This window comes from Rissa tridactyla, chromosome 1 (genome assembly GCF_028500815.1).
Source record: "Rissa tridactyla isolate bRisTri1 chromosome 1, bRisTri1.patW.cur.20221130, whole genome shotgun sequence".
Taxonomy (NCBI): Eukaryota; Metazoa; Chordata; class Aves; order Charadriiformes; family Laridae; genus Rissa; species Rissa tridactyla.
In genome coordinates this window covers 163,766,844-163,794,048 of record NC_071466.1, presented here as the reverse complement: position 1 = coordinate 163,794,048, position 27,205 = coordinate 163,766,844, and the positions used below count along the sequence as shown (strand labels likewise).

The following is a 27,205-nucleotide window of genomic DNA, read 5'->3' as shown; positions in this document are numbered from 1 at the left end:
AAAAGGAAAAAAAATAATTTCAAAGTTAGAACTCTCCTACTCAGACGACAATACCAGAGCTAGCCTGAATTATCACTGGGACTGAAGCGTATTCTGACACGCTAACAGAACTACAATACCCTGTGACAAAAGTGTCTGGTATGGCCACTGGAGACACAGCACATGTCTCTGTGGTGGCTTGTTAAGGACGTTGGGCAGAGGACTTCAGTGTTTGGGGACATTTCTCTAATGGGCTACTTATTCTGAATACACATAGAACAATCATCACGAAAAACTCAGCTATGCCTTTACTTTGAACATAATTGACAATGTTTCCAAGGAAAGACAACTTGCCATGAATTTCAACAGAATGTGGGATGACACCCAAATTTAGGTACGCCAAATCTGAGCTGATAATCTGAATTAGGATTTGGAGGCTACTTTGAAAATTCCATCACAAATCTTCTGAAAAAAACCCCCTTCTGCTTAGGTTGGTACTATCAGTAAATTAAAAAGGTGCAATGATACTCAAGACAAATCTCAATATCTTCTGTAATACGGAATGTCTTTAAAACATCAAACAAAACCCCAGTTAGGCAAGCATTTAGCTATCTGTTTACTTTAAATTTGGTAAGAACTCTGTTTTATGCTACAGGGACAGAAGCTATGGCTAGGATCCTTCATGGGATTTTAATATTAAAGAAACCCTCCAAAAGACTACTGTATTACTTCATAACAATGTCTGGCATTCCTGCCAGCAGAAGCAGACATCTTCAGGATATACCACTGCAACCTTTTTATAGTATTCAGAAGTTCTATAAAAGAGTAGGGTTGGTTATGCCACTGTGGCAGTGATATTTACAAGAGTACCCAATATTGGCAGGTTGCTGAAAACAAAGGAAGACTGGCTCCTTAATTGTATGTACAAGGAAAGGCTGATAGAGTTTGTTTCGCTTACCTTTAAAATGACAAAATTCAGCTGGGGGGGGGGGAATAATTCTGCTATGTAAGCAGGCGTAGAATTAAGTTTTAATGAAGACTGACCCAGACTTTCAGACATCCACACTGGAAGATGAAAAGCAATGGACATAAATTGCAACAAGGAAAATTCTTACTGAATATTTGGAAATTTTCTCCACCATGAAGGTAATCAAACATTGCAACGGATTGCCCAGAAAGGCTCTAGAACAATCCTGAGCAGCCTGATACAACTTAGAAATTAGATCTAACCTTCAGATCTGACCCTCCTTTGAGCATGGAATTGGACGAAACAACTTTCAGAAGTCCTTTCCAACTGAGATTATTTTATTAGTCTAGGATTCCTTTTTCAGCTTAGACCATTTTAGCTACCTCTTTCTTTTAATTGGAGCATCACACAAATCCAGGAAGCCATTGACTATTCCTGCTGAAATGTCAAAGAATAATGTAAGAGAACATTACCAAATTTGAAACAGCAATTTTGTGATCCTCACTGCTTGCAATTTCTTCCTGGCATTACTGCACTTTTTGGAGGGTCTCATTAAGAGCTCCTGCCTCAGAATCTATACCTTAAACCATCAAGCCAGGGACAAAGCTATCCAGTAGGTCTAACCAATGACATTTTGTAAATTACGGAAATCATCTTGTTTTGCTATCTTTCTTACAAGAAGAATCACTTCCAGTTGTACAAATTGCCAAGAGAGTTGAAGACTTTTCTCTCCCATTACTACAAAACAGCAGGTGGGGAATAGCCAGCTGAGTTGTCACTTTAGACAGCAGTAATAGCTTGGCTTACCTTGCTAGTAAACACAAGTGTGAACTTGGCTCATTTTTTGTCTGAATAGCTACTGTCAAACAGACTTCTCCCTGTGACAGTCAGGAATAGTAAAACATTTACACTTATAAAAAGGAGTAGTTTTTCATTACACAATCCCTTTCACTAGTAGATCAAGGTGCCTAAATTTCTGCTGGTGACAGCAGGTGATAATTTATTAGCACAGGCAGAGTTGCTAATTAATACTGCTAGAAGTAGGAGCACAACATCAATTTAAGGACTTGATTAGAATTTTTTTTTCCTACCCCAAAAAAGGTACAAAGACAAGCTGCTCTCTGCTCATCAACAGAAGTTTGACTGCTTTGGAAAGCTGTTTCTGGATCAAAGTTGCCTGTAAATCTTTGCTGTAGCAGTAAAAAAGTATAGGCCTATTACAGTTGGTAAGGCAGCAAGAGGCTACTACCAGGTAAAATGTAAGTATTTTGGGGGGAGATAGTATTTACTCCTTAAGCATGGCAATTCAGGTCAACCTTTTCACAATGGATGACAATATGGGAGAATGCCTCTAACAAAACATCCACCTGCAATTAAACATAATGATACTGATCTTTCCCCAAACTTTCCCTTTGGGATGGAGGGAAAGAGGTTTCTTACCACATGTATTAGCCACATAACAAAATAACGTGGCCAAGGGTAACAAACACACACATACTGGAGAGCTGAGAGGAAGGCGGAATTTACAGAGTACTTAAAAACTGAGAGGTAACAATTTCTCAAGGAGTCCACTGGTCCTCTGCCTAAGTTGAAGCATGGTCCAAGACGGCTGTTACCAGCTTCAGTAGTCCAGGCAGACTCGCTTCTTTCAAAGCGTAGATTTCAGGGTAAGCGGCAGCCCTCACTGCTGCAACAACCACAACAGTTTTGTGACACGGGCATCGTGCGTAAACTGCAAATCTTTCACAGGACTTAAGATATTTCATATTTCTATAGTTCACTTGTCCTAAGGATTTAGATTGTGTAACTTCTCTTCATAATTAGCTTCAATTGAAATAAATTATATTCATGTTGTAATGATCAGTTGAAGATTTCTAAAGACCTTGTATGCAGTTTAACAGCATAATTGCTCCCCACAAAGCTGAAAGATGCCAGCAGCCAGCAGTTCTCAGGTATAATCTACAGTTCAATCAAAAAAAAATAATCTTAAAATGCTGCAACTTTAGTACAGTAAGTCTGCCCGAAATAAACGTTCAGTACAGCAAAAGAAAGGTTTGCAAGACTGAAGCAAGTTTTGAGTTTCTGTTTTTTCTAATACTAGAAGGTACTCTTGCAATGCCAAGTTTTTATCCCTGAGTCAAACTGAGTTGAAATACTCTGTTGCATTTCAGAAATAAAGTGCCAGAACTCATCCATGGATACTGGCTCCTCGTAATCATGTATGAAGCTGTACTTCAGCAAAGGAAATTTCACTTGAAACTGGGGCTAGGTAGGAACTACTGCTTCCATTGAAAGTCTCTCAGAAGTATCTTTTGGCTTCTGTTCCTTCATTGCCCACTGAAACTTTGAGTCCACTGGAATGCAGTTAAATATTAAGAAATTGCTGGGCTTGTCTAGGAGGTTAACACTCGCTCCCTCCCAGGTCAGTTGCTGAAACTGTATCTTCTGAATACATAATTCCTCAACAATCTCAGTGCAGAGTTACCCAGATCAGGCTGCCTATGAAAGGCAATTAAATTAACATGGCCAACTTTCTGTAGTGAACGTCTGACTCTACATTCAAACTTATGATCTACTTTTCACTAACAAGCTCCAGTTTTATTTCGAACTAATTAGGAGGACAACAGTAAACACAGATAAACAGAATCATTCCAGATGGAAAGGATCGCTGAGATCATCAATCCTACCCTTTTGCTCAAAGTATGGTTGTTTGTAGTTATGTGCAGCTGGGTTTTGAGTATCTTAAAGGATGAAGAAGGCACAACCTTTTTGGGCAACCTGTTCCAACGGCCTGACCACATTTCACAATTAAAAAAAAGGTATTTTTCCTTATGTTTGAGCAGAGTTTCCTGTATTTCAGTTTATGCCCATTGCTTCTTGCCTCTTCATGAGGCACCACTGTGAAGAGTTTGGCTCAGTCTTCCTTAGTCTCCTCATCAGGTATCTATATGCAAGGATAAGATCCTCCCCCAAGTCTTCTCATCTCAAGGCTAAACAGTCCCAGCTCTCAGCTTCTCCTCCTATGTCAGATGATCCAGTCCCCCTCTGTGGCCCTTCACTAGACACACTCCAGGATGTCCAACTAATCCCTAATGCCAATAAGTCATAACACGAAGAGGGAATTTCAGATTTTATTTTTTTCCCCTTTTTTTTTTTTTGAGATCTACAGCAAAAGATTTGAAAACAACGCAGCTTTTTCGAGTCACTTCAGAATACAAATTACTGATCCTTTGTGTGGTTATCATTTGTTTATCTCACATGCCAGACAGATCAATGTCACTTACAGCAAGAGGTAAGCTCTACCAAGGCAGACAATTTTGTTAGGCAATTGAAAGTTTGAGATTGTGGGTAGAAAAAGATTCAAGTGACTTATTTAAATTTAAGAGCAATACCCACAATATAATTCCGCTGGCATTATGCTACAGTTGCACAAAACAAGTATCTTCATCTCTTAGTTGCATTACTGATATTGCACTTTTAGACTTTTATCAAAATATTGACATTATTAGGAATGATACTCCTTAGGGCAGGATCTGTATGACAAGATCCAAGATGCCACCTTAACAGAAATTTATTAGTTAAAAAAATAAAAACCCTGCCTCTCGCTAATCTCATATTCTCTTTCTAATAACCACAGTTTTGGAGAAGAGAGAGAGAATGTTGTAAGGCACTTGAAAAGCTCTAATTAGAAATCAGGTCAACTGTAAATTAATTCTAGCTTCCACTTCCACCTAAAATAAGACAGCAAACACAAGGCTATGATAAATCCAATACAACATCCATCGTATTATTCACTACAATAACGTGTTTCGTTATGCTACTAGGTATCTAAAGAAACAATTCAGAAGAGCAGAAATCTAACTCCTATTTTTTATTTCTGCACTGATTTTTCTTCTGGAACTTTCTGAAAGTTTCTGCTTCAACAAACTTTGTATCTCTTGGTACCACAGTAAGTTGGGCAGTCTGAATAGAAAGAAATAGCAGCAATTAGTTTGAGAAGTTTGGCTCACTTCCATGATGGAAAGAATGTGCATGTTCAGCACTAGAACTTCCCTGAACTCATCTTGGCTACTTCAGAAATGGGTTCTCACTGTCACAGAGGCAGTGGACTTACAGTTGCCAGCTTATCTAGAAGGCAAGGAAGACCTTCACCCCAAGTCAAATCCCAGCCTTTCTGCAACAACTGTACTGCTAATCAATGAGAACTTCCTCCTTCTCATGAGGAGACATCCAATTAGGCATAGGGAAAAAAAAAAAAAAGAGTTCTGTGCTCTGGATTTCCCAAAGACCATCTTGCTTGCTCCAAAAGGCAGGTCAGGAAAAAAAATTAACTATGATATCAAAATTGAATTACCATTGCATTGACTAAAGAAAAGAATACGGAAGACAACCATCACTGCAATACGTCTAGGACAAGGTGCTGTTCCTTCCATCTGAGCAAAGACCCAGGAAAAAACCCCAACCACTACTGGATGTCAGTTTGAAGTTGTAGAGAAAAAGCCATTTTTATGTGCCTTTTGCTAACAGAAATCTGTTATTTTCTCCTCTGATCAAGCTCCTTTCCCTAAAGCATTGCATACCAGCATCTTTAATTGTTCATCCTTGAAAGAGCATTTTGTTTACAATTTCTGTTCCTTTATTAAAACGCATTCTAAAGAAGTAAGGCTCATATTTCAGAGGACCAAACTACCCTATACACACCAAAAGGAAGGCCCTGATTCTATCATATTTCACATTATTTCAGTGAAGAAGAGCTGTATAAAAACTTCACGTACAAACTCACTACTTCAGTGCCAAGCTCCCAGAATGATTATCCCTTTTACAACAACTTCAGATTTACCTCCTGAAATTGCAATGCATATTCTATGCTTTTAAGTTTAAGGCAAGTCAACATCCTGCATTTTTTTTTCAGCCACCATCCACTATTATATATGGATATTTAAGGAACCAAAAGGGCGAGCACCAAACCAACAACCAATGCTCCCAGCACATTTAAACAAGAGTGCTTCACACCATTTACTATGGTAAGGCCCTTTTTAAATAAACGTGTGACTCACTGTTTGTTTTCTTCACCAGGAGGTGGAGTCTTGCCATGCCCCTCCATTACAAAATCCTCATGTTCCATCTGCAAAGGCAAGCATTGCAGGTCAGAAATTGGTGGAGCAAAACGCACATCACCTAAAGTGGCCCTGTTCCATACGCAACAACTTAAGACAGCCACTTTATCACAGTGGCTGGTCCAGAACAGATCATGTAGTTTCTTAGCAACATATGTACATCTCCAACCCCATTGCTATGGTACCATTTTATAGCACAATTTTCTGAAAATCTTACAAGGGAAAAAGAACGATTTAATGGCTATAGCAGAAGACTATCAGTCAGGCTATCTAGGTTCTAAGTTTTGCTCTGTTATGTACTTCCTTTGTCATTCTGAATAAGTACGGTTTCTACCGCTTCTTCCTTACTTACAAAGCAGGAATTAAAAAAAAGTTATACCTATCAACATCCCTGAAGAAAAATCTGACTTTTCAAAGAAACTTACTAACCACAGGCAGAAACTGCTGTGAAAGCAGAGTACTTCTTGTGAAAAATAACTTTTATATGAAAAAGAGACTTTCACTGCACACGCATAGCTTACTTAGCAGGGTAAAAAAGAGGCCTAAGGGAACCTCAAATAGATGCTGTTCCAATGACAACATAAGGTAGGCATTTCCTTTGGCTCACATGTTAAAAGATTCCAAGGGCACTAAGGAAGTTTTCTGTTTAATTGTTTGCCTTTAAAATACAGTTTTAGCATACATTTTCAGTAATTTCTTTGGACAGAAAGAAGAATTACATTATACTTGATCATTAACTAATTACGTACTCTTCATTTAATTACTTCATTTGGCCAGAAATTCTTGCACGGGTAGCAAAATATTCTTCTCTTTATACAAAAATTCAACACATGCACTTAGTATTTTATATAAACAACCAGATACACAGCTAGCAATGCTCTACTTCATTTGAAGACAGCAAACAGGCCACACCACAATACTCAATAAGCCATAAAACAGAGCAACTAAATCATAATCACACACAAATCCATGATCCACTACATTAAACTGGGAAGAGGAGAGAAGCACTATTCAGTCAGTAAAGATAACATGGTTTAGTGAGACCTCGAAGGAGCCAAAAAAACCCAAACAAAACAAAATCCAGCAGCCGCTTTCCCTTGTGCCCCTACCCTCTCCCCAAAAGAGTCAAGTTTACTCATCTGTACATTGATCCTGTTGACAGGTCAAAAATACTGACAAAAAACATTAACTGCATATTGACATGTAACAAGGATAACAGAAATTACATTATTTGCCTGCACAGACACAGCCCTAAGCAAAACGACAAATGAACCGAGAAACTGATGGTTGGTGGTAATGACATCCAGAAGACAGACAGTCAATCAAATACATGTAAGATAATTTCACATTTGTAAACATGTACCCATGAGACCCACAGTCAAAACAGTATTTTCATTTAAAAGGAACATCTGATAGCAAGAAAACTTTGCATTACAGTTTTGTAAATGACTCAAACTTTTTATCCATGTATTCCCACCATACCAGACACGCTGAAACCTATTTGTACCTCAGTCCACATCTGATTCTCAAGAGCTCTAACATCTGGACTCAAAATTGTCTAGCTGAAGAGAAAGGTATTTGTTCCACTAATTCTGTTCTTGCGGATGTTGAAACACAAGTGTGACAACTGGTAAAACAGACACAGATTTGTGGCCATATAGCAAAACAGCATGGTTCCATGAGTGAGTGTAAATGTTTAAGAATTACTCTTACACACCCTAAAATCAGGAGGTATTTCATCCCATTGCTGGCATGAGACAAGTACAATTCACACGAAAGGTAAGCAAGGGAACAGTTTGTGGCCAGTGCTGGGAAGGAAGATGAAATACAGCCTTTGGGAGTAAAGAAGCACTACATACAGCACGTATAGTGCTGAACTATGGAGATTCACATATAAAATAGAAATCCAATTTAATGAAGTTGTAGAAAAGGAGAGATCACAAAAACTGAAGTATAAAATGGGAATGATTTTAAAACCAACAGAAACTTAGAAACGGGAATTTATTTTATTGGATCATAAACAAGAAATTTGAATGAGAATGGAATTTGAATGAAATTTGAATGAGAATTGGAACATCTAGTAGACCATCACCAGGACAAGGCAATTGCTGAAGTACTGCCAATAAAACTGTTGTTTTAATATGAATTTTATATGAAGAATGATAGCAACATAAGTGTTCCAGACACATTAACATCTAGCGTGCCTATCTATCAAAATTACCATTTCAAAGAAGTGGGCAAATAATTAAGAACAACAAATCACCTGAGATAGAAACAAGATTGCAGGTCTAGACACAATCCGTTTTAAACCAACTGAAGAAGATACGGTACGATTATGTCAGTATTGAAAAAAAAAAAAAAAAAAGCTGGGCTTCGTGGATCTTAGAGAAAGGCAATGACAAAGTTTCTCAATAGAAATTCACCAAGAAAATTAGTCACAGACTGAGAAAGTACTTACATGGAAACTATTCAATACACAAAATAAAGATTAACTGGTAGGTTTTCACTGATAAAAAAAGGTAGCAAAATGCATCAAGACACTAAAAGAGGACATGGGAAGTTCAAGAAGTTGAGAATTAATGAACTAGATGTCTTTTTAGAATGAACGAACAACTAGAATGGCTGGAAACAGTTGGCTGGTCAGGCTCAGAGGGTAATGGTTACTGCGTTTTATGCTACCTGGATGCTGGTATCAAGTGGGGTGCTGGTATCAAGGGGTAGAGCTAGGGGTCTGCCCTAAGACAAGTCCAACAAACAACTTCACCAATGACTTGAAGGGCCAGTAGGGCCAGTACTCTGGTCAGAATTTTAAGATAATACTTAACTGGGATGAAGAGGTTCAATCAACACGTCCAAGGGCTGGGCTGCCATTCAGGTGGACCTAGACAGGCTGGAGGAATGGACCCTACAGGAACTGTGTGAATTCAGAAAGGACAAACACAAAGCCCTGCACCTGAGAGGCCCTGGCAACGATCCAGGCTGAAAACTGACTGGGGACCAGTTCTGTGGAAAAGGTCTTGGCAGACAGCAACCTGATCATGAGCCAGCAGTGTGCCCTGGCAGGAAAGGTCAACAGTATCCCAGGCTTTATTAAGAAGAGCCTTGCCAGTAGATGAGGGAACTGATTATTGCCTCCACTCAGTGCTTATTATTCCAGACAGGGTCTAACGCACCTCGTTTTGGGTGCCCCAATACAATAAATACATCTAAAGTGGATGCAGTAGGCTACCAACATGCTCAGGGAGCCAGAGTACTTGCCCTGTGAGAGGCTGAGGGAGCTGGGCTTGTTCAGCCTGGAGAAGAGACAGCTTTGGGGAGACCTAACAGGAGCCTGTCTGTGTCTACAAGGAGGTCAGCAAGGAGTCAGGCTCACCACACCGGTGCACTGTGACAGGACAAGAAGCAACGAGCGTAAATTGAAACAAGGGAAGCCCAGTCTGAACATAAGATGACTCATTTTCATCATGAGGACAGTCAAGCACTGGAACAGATAGTCCAGAGAAGTTCTGTAGTCTCCTTGCTTCAAAGTTTTCAAGGCCAGACTGGATAAAATCCCTCGTAACCTCACCTGGCCCCATAGCTGACACCCTGCTTTGATCGGGAGGTCAAACTAGAGACCTTACGAGGTCCCTTCTAACCTGAATTTCCCAGCAATCCTATGAATGCAAGAACAGATGCAGTTTGATGTTGAGAGGTAATGTATAGGAGAAAAAACACCCTGCCAAATTCTCAACCCAGCGAGAACCTGCAATTCAGTGTGGAAAGGTCTAAGAAAAATTCTTTAGAATTTATTCGGAAAAATATACCATTAGGCAGACAAAAAATTAATTGTTGTAAAAACATAAATTGCAACACCAAATTTCACAAGTCCTTGTGGATTTTATGTTTTATATATCTTTATGTATGGAGATTTATTTGTGTATTAGAGGATTACAAAACATTAGCAATACAAGTTTCTGTTTCTGGCAATGAGATCATTTTTACAAAGTGAAAGGGAAAGTTACATGTTAGTTCATTCCACAGACCTGATCCAGTGCAGCAATTTTCACATTCGTCTTTGCAGAACCTTGCCTCTAATTTATTTTGCTTGCTTACATATGTTAAACAATTTCATGATCAGTGATCTGTATTTTCCACTTTGAAATTTGCAGTTTTAAAAACTTTTGCTAGAAAACGTGACACAGTTTACTTAGTGTTCTAAAAATTCTAGAATAAGCTTATAAAGTAATATCCATTTCCAGCTTTCCCTGACGTTTAAAAGTAAAAAACACTTTATTGGGTAGTTCATCTTAATTCAAATAGATATATCTGACAAAGAGCCTTCTGAAAACAATGAGCAAACTGCCCCAGTAGAATTCCACAGACATAGTTTACACTTTCATAAAATTAGTTCTTCAGCCCAACTACCTGTTCATTAATTATTTTTGAGATGCAGAGTAATTTTTGAGAAAATTACTGAAAATATAAAATAGCTGAAAATATTCTTCTTTTCCTCCATCCACAACTTTTATAGAATTCCTGTGCACATTTCTTCCCCACAAGTCTTTCAGTTTCTCTTCGCTCTGTCATCACCATATCACGTTGCCACTCTTTTAGTCTTCTTTTTAAGGAAGCCGGAGCCCAGAGTCCTCACTAACTTTCAGCCATACACAGCATACAGCAATCACAACAGATCTGGTTAACTGCAAGCATTCTGAAAAGGCGTATTCTAAGTCTTTAGTCTCTCTTGACTTACACCATAAGTAGGAAATGCAGTTGTCCTGAATCCGTAGAAAAAGACTGGAAGGTGGAGGCAAGACAAAACTCTTGTACCTATTGTATTCCTCCCAAGGAAAGAAGAAAAGGTGGAACAGCAGAGGATCTGAGACACTTTATTTTCTTTTAAAAGGACTGCAGAGGGAGCCATTGATTCCAAGAGCAGAAATCAAAGGAAGCACACTCCACACCTGTTTCTCCTGGCAAGCAATGGAGAAGGCTTCAAGATTTTGTCAGCTGGAAGCAGGAACCAGAAATAGGACCTTAAACAGCAGGGGTGAAAGTCAATAGAAAACTTGTGTTTTTTTAAAAAAAGAACCACAAGTTGTTGAACTCCGTATTTTATTATTTCAAAGCTTTTTTTCCTTAAAAATCCAGGCAACCGTGAATACCCAAATTTTGACAAAAGTTCGTACATTGTGTGTTCTAAATAATAAAAGACAAATCGTTTTATGCAAGTTAAAAGAGCTATTCACGATTACACACTCAATACTTAGTTTTTAGAAAATGAAATATACCAGAAGGAGCTCAGACATCATAAACTATTACTTTTTTTCCCCCAGAAGTACACCACCTGTTACTACAGTTTCATACTACTCTTTCTAAAAATACCTTCAGTGAGACCCTAATGGATTTGATTAATGACTAAACCTGATCTGGAGTTCCTAGATAAAGTCAGCCACACTCCGAAGGGTCAGAAAGTTTCAAGGGCAAAAGCCTAATCTTTCCTGAATCCTGATGTCAGAATTCACTTTTTCCTAACAAGATTCAACACCTTCATTAGCTATCTTAGCCCACCAAAACTGAACTGAGCATAAGAGAAACTAGAAATGTAAGAATTGTAAGAAATCCCATACTTATTATGAAAAGCTATTGATTTTAAACAGTATTTTGTCTTTTAATATTCACCAGTTATAGAAACATACTAGTTCAGATAAATTTTCCCACTCAACAGTTCCTTTGATATAGTTCCTTGAATAGTTCCTATGATATTTTTTTTCTTTTCTATTTTATAAAATAAACTGCAACCAGCCACCTGAGTGAACAGGAGATGAAGACTCTTAAGATTTTTTCATTCGCTAGCATCTCAAGCACAATTGAACTGAAAGCCTTACCTGGCGTACAACTAGACTCCGGCGAGGACCAGCCAAGGCCAAAAGCTGCTTTCTGCAGGTTGTGGCAATTTATGTTACCTGCCTACTGCAGGCCCAGCTTATGACTGATAAATTTGGTGATCAGTCACAATTACTGCTTTAACACCAGTCCACCTTCCCAATCATCATCAGCAACAGCGCTACTGCAAACAGGCCATCAGCATTTCTTTTGTCTCACCAATACTTGCTTTAAGTAGAATTGCACAACCTAATGGCCAAAATCCAAGCAATTAGTTACTAGTCACTACTGCTAACAGTGGAGGAAGCCCTATAATGCCAAGCAGTTAGAAGAACTTGTCAGAAATTTCGGAGACAATTTGAGGTCTAACAGAAATGTAATCACTGCTACAAATGAAAAGAAAGCTGAGTCACCCCTCTGGCTTTATTATGAGTACTTTGGACAAACTGCATCGGGGAAAACTTTACTCATTAGCAACAGATTAATTAAATTTTTAATTCAACTTCTTTTAATAAAGATCAATGCAATTTAGCTATGAACACTTTAATAATTTTCTTCAGAATAAATCAGTGTTAAGCTATCATCTCAAAAATGCATAGAGAATAGCACAAATAGGTTAGCAAAATTAGTCCCAAAATATACTTTTTAGATTAAACCTTAATTCCAATACATAGATGAAAGCATTAAAAAAAAAAACAAACCTTAGAAACAATGATTTAAACTTAAAAGAAATAAAATAATGGAAAAAACAGCTCCCAAAATGAGAAAGCATTTTTGTGAACCACACAGGAAAGTCTTAGAGACAAGACATGCATGAAAAGTTATGTGAATTTTTGGTCTCTTTCAGGATTTTGTTGTATTGTACAGCATTGTGATGTTACTAAATTTTCATTTGAACCTATTTCTGCCTTCCCCCCCCCAATTTTGTCAAAGAGCATTCTCTATATACAAAAAATACCAACACAAGATGTGAACCAGCTCTCAGCCTACTCACTATTTTGTTGGAGTTTCTCATCAGCATCTAGATTGAGCATTTCAATGTTATTACCATCATGTGGTCCTACCTGGTTTTCCAGTTAGTAAAAAGAGAAGTGAAAACTTACTAACATAATCCTACTACTCAGTCACATATCACATTCAGTACTCCTTACTAATCATTTTGAATGCTAACGCACTTAAACCATATATAATTACTTTTAAAAATCACTAATCTTGGTATATGCAGCCTAATGGTACTTTAATTCCCAACTCAATGAAATGTTACAACATTAACTATAAATGCCAACACATTAATTTATACCATCATTAAAATGCGCATCATCCTTATAGAACAATAGGACAGATTATCAATGGGGGCTCAATTAATTATTAATAATAGAAAAGTTATGTAACTCAGAATATGTAATTTCTGTTTCACCTAAATAAACACCAAACCTGCAGCTATGGTTAAAGGACTAGAAGTTTTGCTTCTACCTCCAACTGTCAGTAATTAATCACCTGCACTTGCAGAAATATCCCATGGCCCATTTTCTATGTAATTTTAAAACTGTTTATGTTATCTAATAGTCTGTGAAGTACCCAGCAGCTTAACATGAATTCCCTGCTAATCTTAAAACAAATAGTTTTATAAATATCATGAAAACAACAGTCACACTTTGGAAACGCTAAAAAGGTCAGGACCCCAGCCGCATTTCATACTGTATAGATAAGAACGTTTACTTAGTTAAAAAAAAAATATCATTTTTTTAAAACACATGACTTAGCTGCAAAGTATTTCAAATACAACAGCTCATCAATATATATACATAGTAATTCATCTGAATCTTGCTCTGAAGGCAATTTGAAGTACCCTGGCTGTTTGCAGCAAGACACTATTTTGCCAGCAACACCTTCAACCACCAAAGCTCTCCAAGTCACTCGTGTTATGGTATGACAGGATATGTAGAAATGCCATTTGAAAACTTCAACTCTGAAGCTGCCGAGGTAGCTTTGAATAACAGTTCAGCAATCTCAGACACAAAATGCATAAAGCATTCTGAATGTAAGCCAAAGTGCTCTCCTTTTCCTGCACCACAGTTGCACTCCATCCGTTTCTTAGTATGTTGTGTACATACATAGTATGGATCTCAGAAAAATCTGACTTTAATAAGACACGAGTAATTCCCATCTTTTATTTAACTAACTTTTTGTATTATTGTTCAGCTAAACATCATTAACATTTCACAAGCCATGAATTCTTGTGAACTTCTGAAACTCTGAAAAAACCTTTTACACTTCCATAACAAATCTTTCACACTTTCCATTTAGGGGAAAAAAAATCTGACCTGAAAGCCCATGAACAGTTCACCCACCACCAACACCACTTTGAACAGCCACTCGTATCCAGCCCAATGACTCTGTTTAGACAACTCATTTTACAGTTATTTACTATTTATGGTGCAGACACACATGAATAAGCTACAGCAGTTTAAACTGACATTTGTAAGTGGCTGTTATTTTGATATACACATTGTTAACCACCCTGACAGAAGAGAGAAAAACATGTTAACTGCTCTTTTCCACTTAGATTTAGAGAGCTAGATGATGTATTGCCACAAAAGGACAACAGGCACAAACAATGAAAAGAATTTTTAATGGCTCAAGAAAGCAGATGATAATCAGAATTACTGAAAATTAATTTATACTTTTGCACTGCGCATTCAATCACCTTCACTGCCACAACTACTGTTTTCTGCTGTTTGTTAGGAGTGACTGAAAGTGACATAAACCAGGCACACACAAAGAGGTGCTGAAATGATTCTGCCTTAAGAGATCTGACCAGACAGGCAAGGAAAAGAAAGAACTAACTTTCTTTTCTGTGTTTCACAAAAGAGAAATCTATTGTGTGGATTCTAAACACATAGAAACTGCCAGCGGCCCTGAAAGTTCCTGAGCAACAAACATCTGGAGGCTGAGAGCAATTCTATTTACGTATACATTAACCCTACTTTAAGCCTGTATTAGGCATCCAGTTTTGACCACTGTCAAAAAGGAGAAGGAATACAGGCTATTCACACTCACAGTGTACAACTACTGTCCAGTTTCTCCAGTTATCAGAATGAAAATCCAAACTCATTGTAGTAACAAGGGAGCCCACTGACAATGCTGCTTGCTTGTGTAGTTTTTCCAAATTTCTCAGGATTATTAAATTGTTAGATATCTGACAGACCACCAAACCATTATAACACCCACTCATCTCTGGGGCAGAACTTGGGCTTTTCTTGCTTGCATACATTACAACTTGTCCTCAAACAAAAAAATCAGGTGCCACGAGAATAAGTTATTTCTCTAGGAATCATACATGGAAACTCTGTACCTGTTGAAATGTACCAACATGATTTCAGAGTACTTTTCTAACATTTCTTAGCAATCTAATTCCACACACGCTTAATGCATCTTTAGACAACTATTACATTCTCCCTTCTTCATAATACACTGTCTTGTCTACTATCCACAGTAAACAGACTTTACACAAGTGACAGGAAATGCTGACATGCTTTTAATGTTGCTTTTACCCTCAGGGGAACTGATATTGCACAATGCCTTTCACGTTCAAGTGTCCTTAGTTGTCCGCAGTCTCTTATCTACTGTAATGATGAAGACCATCACTATTATTTTTACTGTCAAGAATAAATTTAAAAAAAAAAAGTCTTCTCCACAAATTCCATATCCACTTCTTCCATACCCAACGAGAAAAGAAAAAATTTTGAGGAACCGAAACAATTTCATACCTATCTAATTCATAAACTGAAAACAAAGTTGCCCTTGTAGGGTCATGCAAATTTATGAAGTCTTGCAAAACATATGAAGTCAGCAAGACCAGTGAGTTTTACAGCTTTCAATGACTCAGCCAAACTAATCAGACTACAAATGATTTGGAAGGGTAAAGTAATCTTTTACTGTCCGTGGATCAAATTTTTCCCCAAATACCTATCCCCTCAGTCTGCCTAAGACAGTAAGACTGAAAACATTTACCAATACTTTGGCATCTACAAGATTTTGTATTAGTGGCTGACTATATAGAACTCTAACATTGTCACATTGACGTGGACTACAACCACTGTCAACAATGTAAAGCCAATACCGAATGGAAAGATATCAAAAGGCAATATTCTGAAAAGCTAGTTACCCCTCAAATTGTGTGCCAGTAGTACACCTGCATGAGAAGGGACACTTTGTTAGCAAAGCCACGAAGCAATGTCCCGGACTGTCTCTGACTCCAAAATCATACTGGGATTATACCATGTCAGCTCACAAATGCAGAAATGCTTTTATTATTTTTTTAAGCAAATATTATTTGCTTTTCTGGTTTTTTTGCAAAGTATTATGAACTGCTGTAATCAACTGAAGAAGAGATGCTATTGGTTGAGAAAAAACTAATGAGAAAACATTTATGACAAGGAAAGAACCTTTAGAAGAAAAGAAAAGGTGAGTTTAAACTGAGTTTTACTTAAGGCTGAAGCATTTTTTCCTTTAGAAAGCTCAGAAAAAAGCCTGTTCACTGCAATGACATTCCACACCACAACTTATCCTCCACACGAACTGTATGTATGAAAGGGCTGGATCAAAGGACTGTATGTTAACAGTCCTTACAGATCTCAAAGTTTGGCAGATGCTGTTTTCCAACGGAAAGAAAATACAACATTGTATTAATCTTCTCTTTTGTGCTTCAAAAGAAATTCAGGGCATTCAGAGATTAGAAAACACAGTCATCTTTCAGTTTAGTGTGTATATTTTCACAATATTAGTCTTCACTACGGGTAAGTATGTTTCAAATGAGTAATCCGTCTTGCCTCTGTTGAAAACAGTACACCCAAATTGCAAAATCTTGCACTTGATCCTGAATTTCTCCAAAAATGTCCAAGCAGCTAAGCTATCAACAGTATTCCTTCAAAACAGTTCAAGTCGCACTGTCTGTTTAATTCCATGTTCTTTTTTGCAAAGTTCTCAACAATTTTACCTTGTTTATAGCTGCTATTTTATAAAGCCAGTAGGCCCTGATAACATACTGTGCTGGTTTTGGCTGGGATAGAGTTACATTTCTACATAGTAGCTTGTATGGGGCTGTTTTGGATTTGTGCTGAAAATAGCGTTGCTACACACTGATGTTTTAGTTACTGCTGAGCCTTTTCTGCTCCTCACGCTGCCCCACCAGCAAGTATACAAGAAGTTGGGAGGGGATACAGCTAGGACAGCTGATGCCAAATGACCAAAAGGATATTCCATACAATATGACATCATGCTTAGCCATAAAACTGAGGTGGGGGCGTGTGTGGAGGTTGGCAGGGGCTGCCATTGCTCAGAGGCTGGCTGGGCATCGGTTTGGTTGGTGGTATGCAATTGTTTTTGGTTTACATCACTTATTTTTTCTTGGGTTTTACTTTTCTTTCTCTTTGTTGGTTCCTCCCCCTCCCTCCCCTCTTTAAATTATTAAACTGTCTTTATCTCAACCTGTGCGTTTTCTCACTTTTACCCTCCCAATTCTCCCCCCCGTCTCACTAGGGGCAGAAGTCAAGAGCGCAGCTGTGTGGTGCTTAGTTGCCAGCTGAGGTTAAACCACACACCGTAATTACAGGTCTTTGCTACAATGCCTTGAAATTTGGAAATTCAAAGTTATAAACTCACAAGCAGCTTCCCCACCCCACTCTGAGGAAAGGTTCAACTGTGTAGGATTTTGTAGGAAAGTGTTATTAGGTTCTTTTTTTTTTGCGGCAACAGCCACATGAGTAAACTGAAACCTACTCTGACTTGTCAGGTATTCACAAGAAAGTACACTCAGATTGAAAGTTCACCTCTTTGTAACAAGCCAAAACTTTCAAGAGTAGCAGGGTTTCATACTGCAGAGAAACTATCACGTATGAAAGCACCACGTACTAGGCCAGTATTAAACTGGAAAACGGCTTTTTTTAATTACAGTGACAAAGCATTTTGTCCGTTTCATTCCTGTATAGGCCTTCAGCCTGAACGTTTTAAATTATTTAGTGCCATCTGAATAGAAACCCAGTTCTGTATCACTAAGTAATATTATAAGCCCCAGAGACAAAGGCATCAAAATTTTGGATGTTGTGTTAACTACCCAACTAAGATTTCCTTTTTACCATATTAATTCTAAATCCCACACAATGAAAGCACCAGCCTAACTTTTGCGCTATTGTCAGCATCAAGCAACATCCAGTATCAAAACCAGAGCATAACTTACCCATAAAGGCAGTTAGTGGAATACTCACGCTTTCAAGCAAGATACCCTTCTGACAGGCAACACTCTCTCCTAACAACACTTTCTTCTGAATTTTAAGCTTCTATTTATAAATATAAAGCTATGTAAGTTAACAGCTCAAATACAAATACCACTCAGGCAGGCTTATGTTTCTTTATTCTCAACATATATGAAATAAAAGCAAGAGCTTAGATCCTTTTCACACACACACACACAAAATACAGCAAGTACTAACAGAGTTCTGAAGAGTGATTTAAACAGATGGGAAAATGCTAGTTTACAATTAAGACATCAAGAGGCAAGAAAAACAAGAATTAACCAGGATGAGAACAGGCAGGCAGTAATGTAAGGGGAAGATTCACGTTGACTGATAAGAACAGGGGGACAACTTGAAGGGAAATAAAACAAGGATTAACAGGTAACCTCAAGACAGCTTGATAAGTGGCATTAGACAGTGAAACTAAACAATAGGCCAAACCTCAATGTTTGTGTCATTGGTTTTGAAAAAGCCACCGGAGTATGGAAAAGTAGCCTCATTTCTAGACTACCTATTTAGATCAATAATTATTTCTATAAATACTAATGAAAACATTGAATAAAAATACATTTATCTAACACCACACTGTACAGAAACTTCTCCCTTTTCCTGTACTTATTAGGAGTTGATTATTATAAATTCTGTGCTGCCACTTTTTTCTCAAAAATCTTGTGTACCTAGATTTTTATCATACAAACATTAAAAAGGCAGAACTAGCTATTTTTCCTCCTTTCCCTTCTACAACACTAAATCAAAACCATGACTCGTAAATACCTTTCTATAAATTACTTAAGTCAAAGTCCCTCCCTCCCTGCAAATTCACAAGCTTTTACTTTGAAAGATGAAGGAACAACAAGGAGGGGAGGGGGAAATTTTACATTTGACATGAAAATTTTAATTGCATTTTTTGAGAAAGAAGTTTGCGACATACACTCAAAACTCCTGCCAATATTGAAAGAAATCTAAAAATACTTCAAATCAGAAGTAAAATTTTAGCTTCCTCCTGCAGTATTTTCAGCAAAGGAACAACCGAGAAACAAAGTTTAAGTGTTGTCTGTGCAGTAATCCTTAACAGATGGATGAAAACAGCTGAAAAGAAATTAGTCACAAACAAGAAGCGCAGTGCTTGTTGATATTTTCAGAGTACCAAGCCTGTTAATGGAAAAAGCCTAGTAATCACTAGTAGCAAATTAACTACCACAAAATATAATTTAAAAAAATAATCATAATCTAAAGAACAGCAGAGTCTGTGGGGTTCCAAGTAGAAGAGAGACCCTGAAAAGCCAGAAACTAGACACCTCATCACCCAACTATTTTATAAAGTGAAAGGACGCTTTGCCGTATGATATTCACTGACAGATCATATGGATAAAATACACCCAACATTCCTGTCAAATAGGACATCTACATGACTTCTACATCTGCCAAAAATAACTACATTTTTTAAAACTCTACGCCCATTTGAAAAGCTTGCTTCTCTACAGGATGTTTCCCCTCTTTGTGGCACTAATATTAGATAATTATTGGAATCAAGAGCATGCTATTGACAGGTGACAGCTGTCTTTACCATGTTGATGCCATGTTAACAGAAAGAGTGTTTTCTGACAGTCTGACAACAAGGAAGAAACTGTAAGATCAAAGAATGGAAACAGTTAAGATGAAGAGCCCTGGCAACAAAACTTCCAAGACAGTAGGTTTCTCCAAAAGCAACCTATGAGGCTGGAGGTGGGAAGGGGAAAGAGCATCTGCAGAAACCACTCTGCTGGAAAGCAATCCAATGAATGACAAAAGGATACACTGCCAAAAAACTAAAAGGGAAGAACTGTAGAAGCTTTCCCATATGCAAAGTCGAGAAGAACAAGAGCACTACTCAACTACCATAATATTAAAAAAAATAATAATTACAAAATGAAATAAAAATGTATGCATTAATAGCAGTGTGGAAAACAAATGTTAAGGTGAGGACTGAGTCCCTCAGTAACTTTTCTTAAGCTTAATTACGAAGAAGTTGCCACTGGATTTCTGTCATTCATTTTAAGAGTGGCGAAGGCAAGCATAAAGACCAACTTTTGCAGCAGTGCCACTAGGCTGACAGGAGTCAAAGCAAGACTATTGCTCTTCATGATGCCTGACTGCAGCGATTACATTTTCTAATCATATCTCACATAATGTTAATTAGCTTGAAGCACATATATATTTAGTTTTTAAAGTGACCTGCTCAGCTCTACATAAGGCACATTTTTTTTTTCTTTTTCAGAAACAGAAGGAAAGCTCCTTTTCTCTTCGAGGCTTGGTCTTGATATGTCAGAATACTATAAAGTCTAGGATGCCAGAAAATCTGAAACAGTTAGAGAACCAAACCAGTTCACAAGGAATAAAGCATGATATATTATTTGTTTTCCAGTGTATGATAGTGTCTTCATGTATAACTTTTTTGGTTATTTTCAGACTGGCACCATAAGAAAGTTAATTCTTGCAGTATGCATATCTTTATATCCTGAAGTTCATGGTATCTCCATGAAAGATGATTTTGATGTCATCCCTGACACCCCAGAATACTTCGTTCAAGTATACCTCAATCTACAATAAATTTAGCTCCTCAAGTTATGCCCTAGTGATTCATGAAGAGAGGTACCAAGGCTTCTTACTGGTTAGGACGGCTGACAGCATTAACATGCTGCCTCTTACCCATGCTACTGGGAAAGAGCATAAAAAGCAATGCAAGTGACATCTTTTCTATCAAGTATATGTTATTTTAACTTAAGACTCCGGCAACAAATACTGATAACTGGTCAAGGGATCTGCAGTCTTAGGTAAAGGAGACTACTATTCTAACCACTGCTTTTCCAGCAATATGTATCAAAAGGAACCCCTTTTGCCTTGTCGTTTTGTGGAGTCATAAGAGTCAGGTATCAGCACTCCGAGATACAGAACTTCATGTAGTGAGCCTTACACTTTACAAAGATAAATTATGAGCATGTCTTTCCATGGTGATAAATAAAGACAAAACACCTTGATATCAATATAACAAAGGTATCTCTAGAAGTTAGTACATTTACTTTCTTTTCCTCAAGTTCAAAGTATGCTTATGGAAAATAAGACAGATCAATTTGCAACTCAAGATCAGCTTAAGGCAGTGTCATAAGTGATTGTTAGGTGACATCTTGGCAAAGACCCTTCTTGGCAAAATATAATACATCATGGAAAGGATTCAGCTACAGAGCTCAAAGACAATTTTCCATGTCTGCTTGTTCAAGAGCTTTTTAATTTAAATTCAGGTGAAGTGATAACACGCACATTCTGCAAGAGGCCCAAATGTAGGTTTCCCACTTCTTGTCAAGTTCAAAACTGAATAAGATAAAAATTCTGAACAGTGGTGAAGTACCTACTAAACCCCTGAGCATCTTGGACTATGAAAAGAAAAGAAAAAGTATCAAGCACAATCACAGCAAGACCCTTTACTACTCAACAGAAATACTTCAAGCGTAGCTGATACCAAGGCATTCCAGCATGTAGGCCTGGGTCTTTGCCTTTTGAACATAAAGTGGGTTTTAGCTTATATTTTATATTATTTTATGTTTGTACACAAACAAAAAAGTATAAAAATAAATTCTACAATCTTTTCCTCCGCCTTTTGCAACAGTAGCTTTAATACTGTTACTGAAGTCCTGCAAGATTGAAGAAATAATTGCAAGACAGAAAGCTTGCCCGCTCTTCTTCCATAGTTATTCTGAGACAGCCCATAAAAGGTGCTACGAATCACCATAAACGGTTATTTCAATCTTTGTATTGCATGCAAAAATCTCTTTTTGGCTAGAAATGAATTATTCAGAACAAAGGGTAAGAACCGGGCCTTAATCTGACCTCATATACAATATAATCATACTTATTGTCACTGAAGTAGCTGGAATCTGCTTAATCAGCATCAACTAATCTCCTAAAACCTATGAGCTGCAGACTCAACTTCTACAATGTTCAAGGGAAAAGCTTCAAAGGAGCTGCTAACATATGAAGCATTCCAAGTCCTTCTTAAATGTTCATACGAAATAAAATGTTAGAAGACAATGGCTTCCGTAGATATTTAAAGGCTAAAAAAAGTCATTTCTAGTGAAGGCAAAAGAACAGGTAAATTACAGGATTTTTGAGAACAGAGTATAAACTGAGTGGGATCCAAAAGGATTGCTGGTACTTAAATATGGGTATGAAAGAAAAAAACACCTAGAAAAACACAAAGAAAAGATCCACTGATCTGAATAATAAACAAAACAAAAATTATATATTTAGCTTTTATTTACAGATTAGTGTTTTGGAATGGTTAAAAGGGGAGAAATGAAAGGTCCAAATATTATATGACAGAATAGATAGTTATATTAGTGTCTCTGAAGCACAAAACAAACTTCTCCCAAAAAACCTCATGTCATCTGCCTGGACAAGATGGGGGGATAAGGAAGAAAAAAAAAAATGCCTGGCACAAAAACCCCTAACTGTATTACTGAAGGCCTAAAAAATATTTATTAGAAAAACATATCCGCAGGAAAATGGCTCACTAGATCACGTAAACATTTGTAAGCTAAGGACATAATTTTAATGATACAAGACAGTCCAGGGAATACACTTTGCCTAAATTTTTCTAGGACAAACCCTTTAACTGTTATAGGTATAAAACTCTCCTGAGACCAGGAAAGAGAGGATAATCATTTACAGATTTAAAAAACACTGAAAAATACACTTCAATGAGTAGTCCTGCACATCACAGGATGGGGAGAAGGACTACACGTAGTCATGAGTCTTTTCTGCTTAATATATACTGATTCTATATAGCTCTTTAATTAATAACACTGATACCAGGTGTATGATTCCAAATCACCCACGCTCTCTAAATGACAGTTGTTTCAAGGCAATACTGCATACACACTTAGGTATTCAAAGTCAGTCTAAAAGATTTGTTTTGAAACTTAAACTCACTAAGTTTTTGAACACCTAATGCTGGAATAGAGATACAACCTTCGCCATTACACCCAGAATTAGGAATGCCAAAGAAAGGCATACTTTTCATTGGAGGAAGAGTATGTTCCACAAGACAGTTACTTCAATCTACTTCCTGACACACTGGCAAAAAAAATGAAAGCTGTGTACCTGCACGGCGGTTGGAACTAGATGATCTTTAAGGTCCCTTCTAACCCAAACCATTCTATGATTCTATATATATATACACATACATACAGGCACCTGTGTGTATATACATAAATATGTACACACGCACAGAGATTCTCTCTGGTGAAAAGTAAGCACCAGTAACCATGCTAATAAAATCAGTCATTAGTTGCACCATGATGTTTCCTCTCACATGTCAATCCCCCACTGAACCTTGTAATCAGATCCTTGTCAAGAGATGCATTCAATACTCTGGATGACTGCAGGTCCATCCACTGATATGTTTTCGTTTGTCAGCTCCTAATCTAGTGAGCCTTCCTTCAAAGCTATTTAAAATTAACACGTTCCCTAAAGTACATGCAGGAAAATTGCTAAATCCTTTCTCTAATAATTAATCACCTCTTAACTTGATGCCTACAGGTTTAAAAATGTTTTGTTCTATTAGAACATAAAACAATGAGAACATCTATCAAAAAACCTACAGCTAGAAAACAACAAATTTTAATTTTAGTAGTCTAGTTTTTCACTTTTTCAGCCAGTCTCTTCCACAAAACCACAAGCAAGCTAACAATGATTCAGATTTTCATGAAATTTAGAAGCCATATTTTAACCACAGACCAGTTGCAAAGCTAACACTAACTGGTTGAGATAGCCAGGACTGTAAAATAAATTTAGAAACCTATTGAAGAGTATGATAATCTCTATGTCATTATGCAAACCAAAGTCATTTGTGACTCAACATCTGTATCTTCAGGAAGTAAGCAAAAAGCAGGACACAGGCAACATTGTATTCAACAGCACACTTTATAGCCTCTTGTCCCAACAAGGTACATTGAGAATCAGAGACACCTTTAAAGGCAACACGCTATCCAGTCTCACAACAAAGCACATGCTAGGAAGTACAAGGGAACATGGAGCAGAATACCTTCAATACAGATCAGTCCATAATCCACAAACACTGACACCTGCACCTAAGGGTCCACATGCCTAATTCTTTAAGTCAGTTGAGAGGGTGGGTGGGTAGGACAAATCTTCACAAGCCCTCCCAGTTCTAACAAATGGAACACAATCAAGGTTAGTATTTCTATACAAGAGTTTCCTCTTTCCTTCCTGGGAGTGACCTAAGACACGCGTTCCAATCCTTAGTAGACAGCAGAAAAGCCCATCTTTAAGGCCTTTGAAAACTTTATTTTTTTAATGTTCTCCAGAGTAATAAATATTATTTACTTGCATGCAGGTATTTATTAAAAATATCACCAGCAGTCAACGTTCACTCCACGTATCCCCCGTTTCATCCAAGCAAGCTCTTGTTCCTCCAAAACACAGTGGCATTTACCTCACTGACCTTGGGACTGCCTTCCTCCAGTATTTCTCCCTCATCAGTTTGCATGGGAACAGGATCTGTGCAAAGCGCTGCAGAAATGCAAAATACTGCCTAAAAGATAAAAAAGAAAGATATATTTTAAAAACAATGATTTTTCTGTCTTTAACAGTGTTATGCGAGATTGCTGTGCACATAAGTAACCATTCTAGGCTATGACCTTTAGTGTTCCAGTCCTGCATATATTCGCTGAATTTATATGTTTTACAAAACAAGTAAGACAGCCACTACTTAGGATAAGACATAACTCTACTTAATTAAGAGAGAAGAAGCACCTAATAGGAATATACTTTCTTTTTAATTTTAAAATATGTCATTGCTGAGTATTTTACATATTCATTGTGTTTACTCATTAAAGCTATGGTCAGTGAGGAATAATCACACGGACTAGAGATGAGCAATTCTTACTTACTAGGAAATAGCTTTTGTGCAAATATAAGCTTCACAGATTCAGCTTACAGACAATCTAAAGGTTATTAGTTTGAAAAATTGTTAGACTTCCAGTGATCCCACAGTACCTCTGAATTGTTACTTTAGGGTTTTTTTTCCTTGACTTCGTTTTAGAAATAAATATATTCTAGGCTCTAAATGGTTCAGGGAACTGATGAAGTCATTCATCCTTAGGTCAACATTTCCAATCTAATCCAGGTCAACAGCTTCCAGTGTTTCCAATATTCTACACTAATTGGTAACTGATTTTAAAATTTGTTTGACAGTATCGGTGCAGTTCCAACTGAATAAAATCTGCACCCCAAACTCCATTCTTAGAATTATAAAGTAATTTATGGAAGAACGCAACACGGTTTGGGAGATTGTGGTTACAAAGATTAGAACATCTACTCCAGAAGATAAGCCATCTTTCAGGGGTAATGGATCAAAGTAATCAATTTTGGAGATCAAATGCACCAGCATAAATTCAGTAGGAATCTCTGACTTCCAAAATGCGAGATGTAAGCTATCAGCAGGTCTATAACATTCAGGTATGTCGAAAGTAAGGGCTCACACTGAGTAAAAACTCTCTTAAAGCCAAGAGCTGTTGCCTGTAACAGCTGTCCCTTTCAAGATGCTCTAACTCTTCAACTGCACCAGCATTTAAAATCCATTTAAAGTCTCTCTACTTCATTTTTGCACCTCAGCTACAGAGCTGCTGACTCCACTGTCACCTTCACAGCAGCAATTCCAAGCCTGGAATCTGACAACTTTGGGAGTGCAAATAGTAATGATGTCAAAAAGAGCAAGCTTAGAAATTGTTCATCTAGATGCACCTCCTTCCTTTCAAGGTTAACGCCTGTTCGTAAGGTAAAACTCTCTGCACTGCCAACACCTTCTGTATGTTATGCTTAGGTAGAGAACATCTTTTATGGCTATTAAGTTGACACAAGGAATGAAGAATATACTCTACAAACATAAAGGTGCTGAAGCTACAAAATGTTGCATACAACTCATTAAATCTTATAGACAACAAGCTGCTATGTTCAGTAATATCACATATTCTCATGCAAAGCATGAGAGCTGTAAAGACTTAGAGCACAGTCATTTCCTTTTCTGGGGAAAGGGGAATGCGGACAAAGCAGAACTCTCACCCAAATCCTCACAAAATATTTTGCCTGCAGCATATAATCAAAAATCTTAGGTACAAAATGCTAAACAAGACTCGTATCATGCATCCAGGCCAAGAACTTCCTGCATATAACAGGCATTTCTGACTGCCGGGCCACCTTCTGCTCTGCAGCAGGAGGGGAGGAGGCCAGGCCCAGCGGTCCCTGTCCATGGTACTTCACCACCCCGGATCTCTGAAACCCACCCAAGTCCAGAGCCTCTGGAGCTGGGAGTTCCTGAGCACGATTTTACAATAGCAGATTCAAGTAACCGGGAAACCCCACAGATCGTTAGACATCTAGTCTGATGTCTAAAGGCCAAAACAGAAGGATTACTGTGGCAGTGAATTGGCTTCAAATCAGAGAAACGAGCAAGACTGAAATTGAGCTACAGAAGAATTCAAAACAAGGTTATAAAATAAAACAAGACCAGTTAGGTCAGGCCAAGACCACTGCAAGGACGCATCACTGTTCATGCAGAGTGCTGGAAGAACTCAAACATGAACCTCTGAAAAACTGACACGTTTATCTTCTGAGATATTCCTCACTACCAGAGGAATGGAAAATGCCAAAATTTGACACCAGTTTTTATGTATTACTCCTGGAAGACGACAAAAAAAAAAACCCTACCAACAAAGAAAAAAAAAGTCAGTAGAACTAGAAAATAAAAAAAAAATAAAATAGAAAGGTTACAAGAACAAAGATAAGCAAGCTCTCACACAGAGGATGGATTAAATACATTGGAACTATACATAGCTCAGAGAAGAGAGTAAGAAATAGAAAAACAGAGAGAAATCTACAAAAAAGGAAATGTAATGAAGAAGCAAGAGGGAGTTTATTCACTCTTT

At 37.6% G+C, this 27,205-nt stretch overlaps 1 protein-coding gene across 8 annotated transcripts in view; it reads right to left on the bottom strand.

Moving 5' to 3' along the window:
• Positions 1–27,205, bottom strand: part of TNRC6B (trinucleotide repeat containing adaptor 6B) — a 134,006-nt gene that overhangs the window by 88,252 nt on the left and 18,549 nt on the right. For 3 of the 8 annotated variants that reach the window (XM_054219589.1, XM_054219696.1, XM_054219598.1), the window contains exons 3-4: positions 24,715–24,813; positions 6,004–6,071 (exon numbers count right to left, since the gene is read on the bottom strand). In XM_054219589.1, coding sequence (XP_054075564.1) covers positions 6,004–6,071; positions 24,715–24,768 — 122 coding nt within the window. In that variant the 5' untranslated portion in view covers positions 24,769–24,813. The remainder of the gene's footprint in view (positions 1–6,003; positions 6,072–24,714; positions 24,814–27,205) is intronic. The other 5 variants (XM_054219576.1, XM_054219557.1, XM_054219676.1 and 2 more) reach the window with 3 other exon arrangements.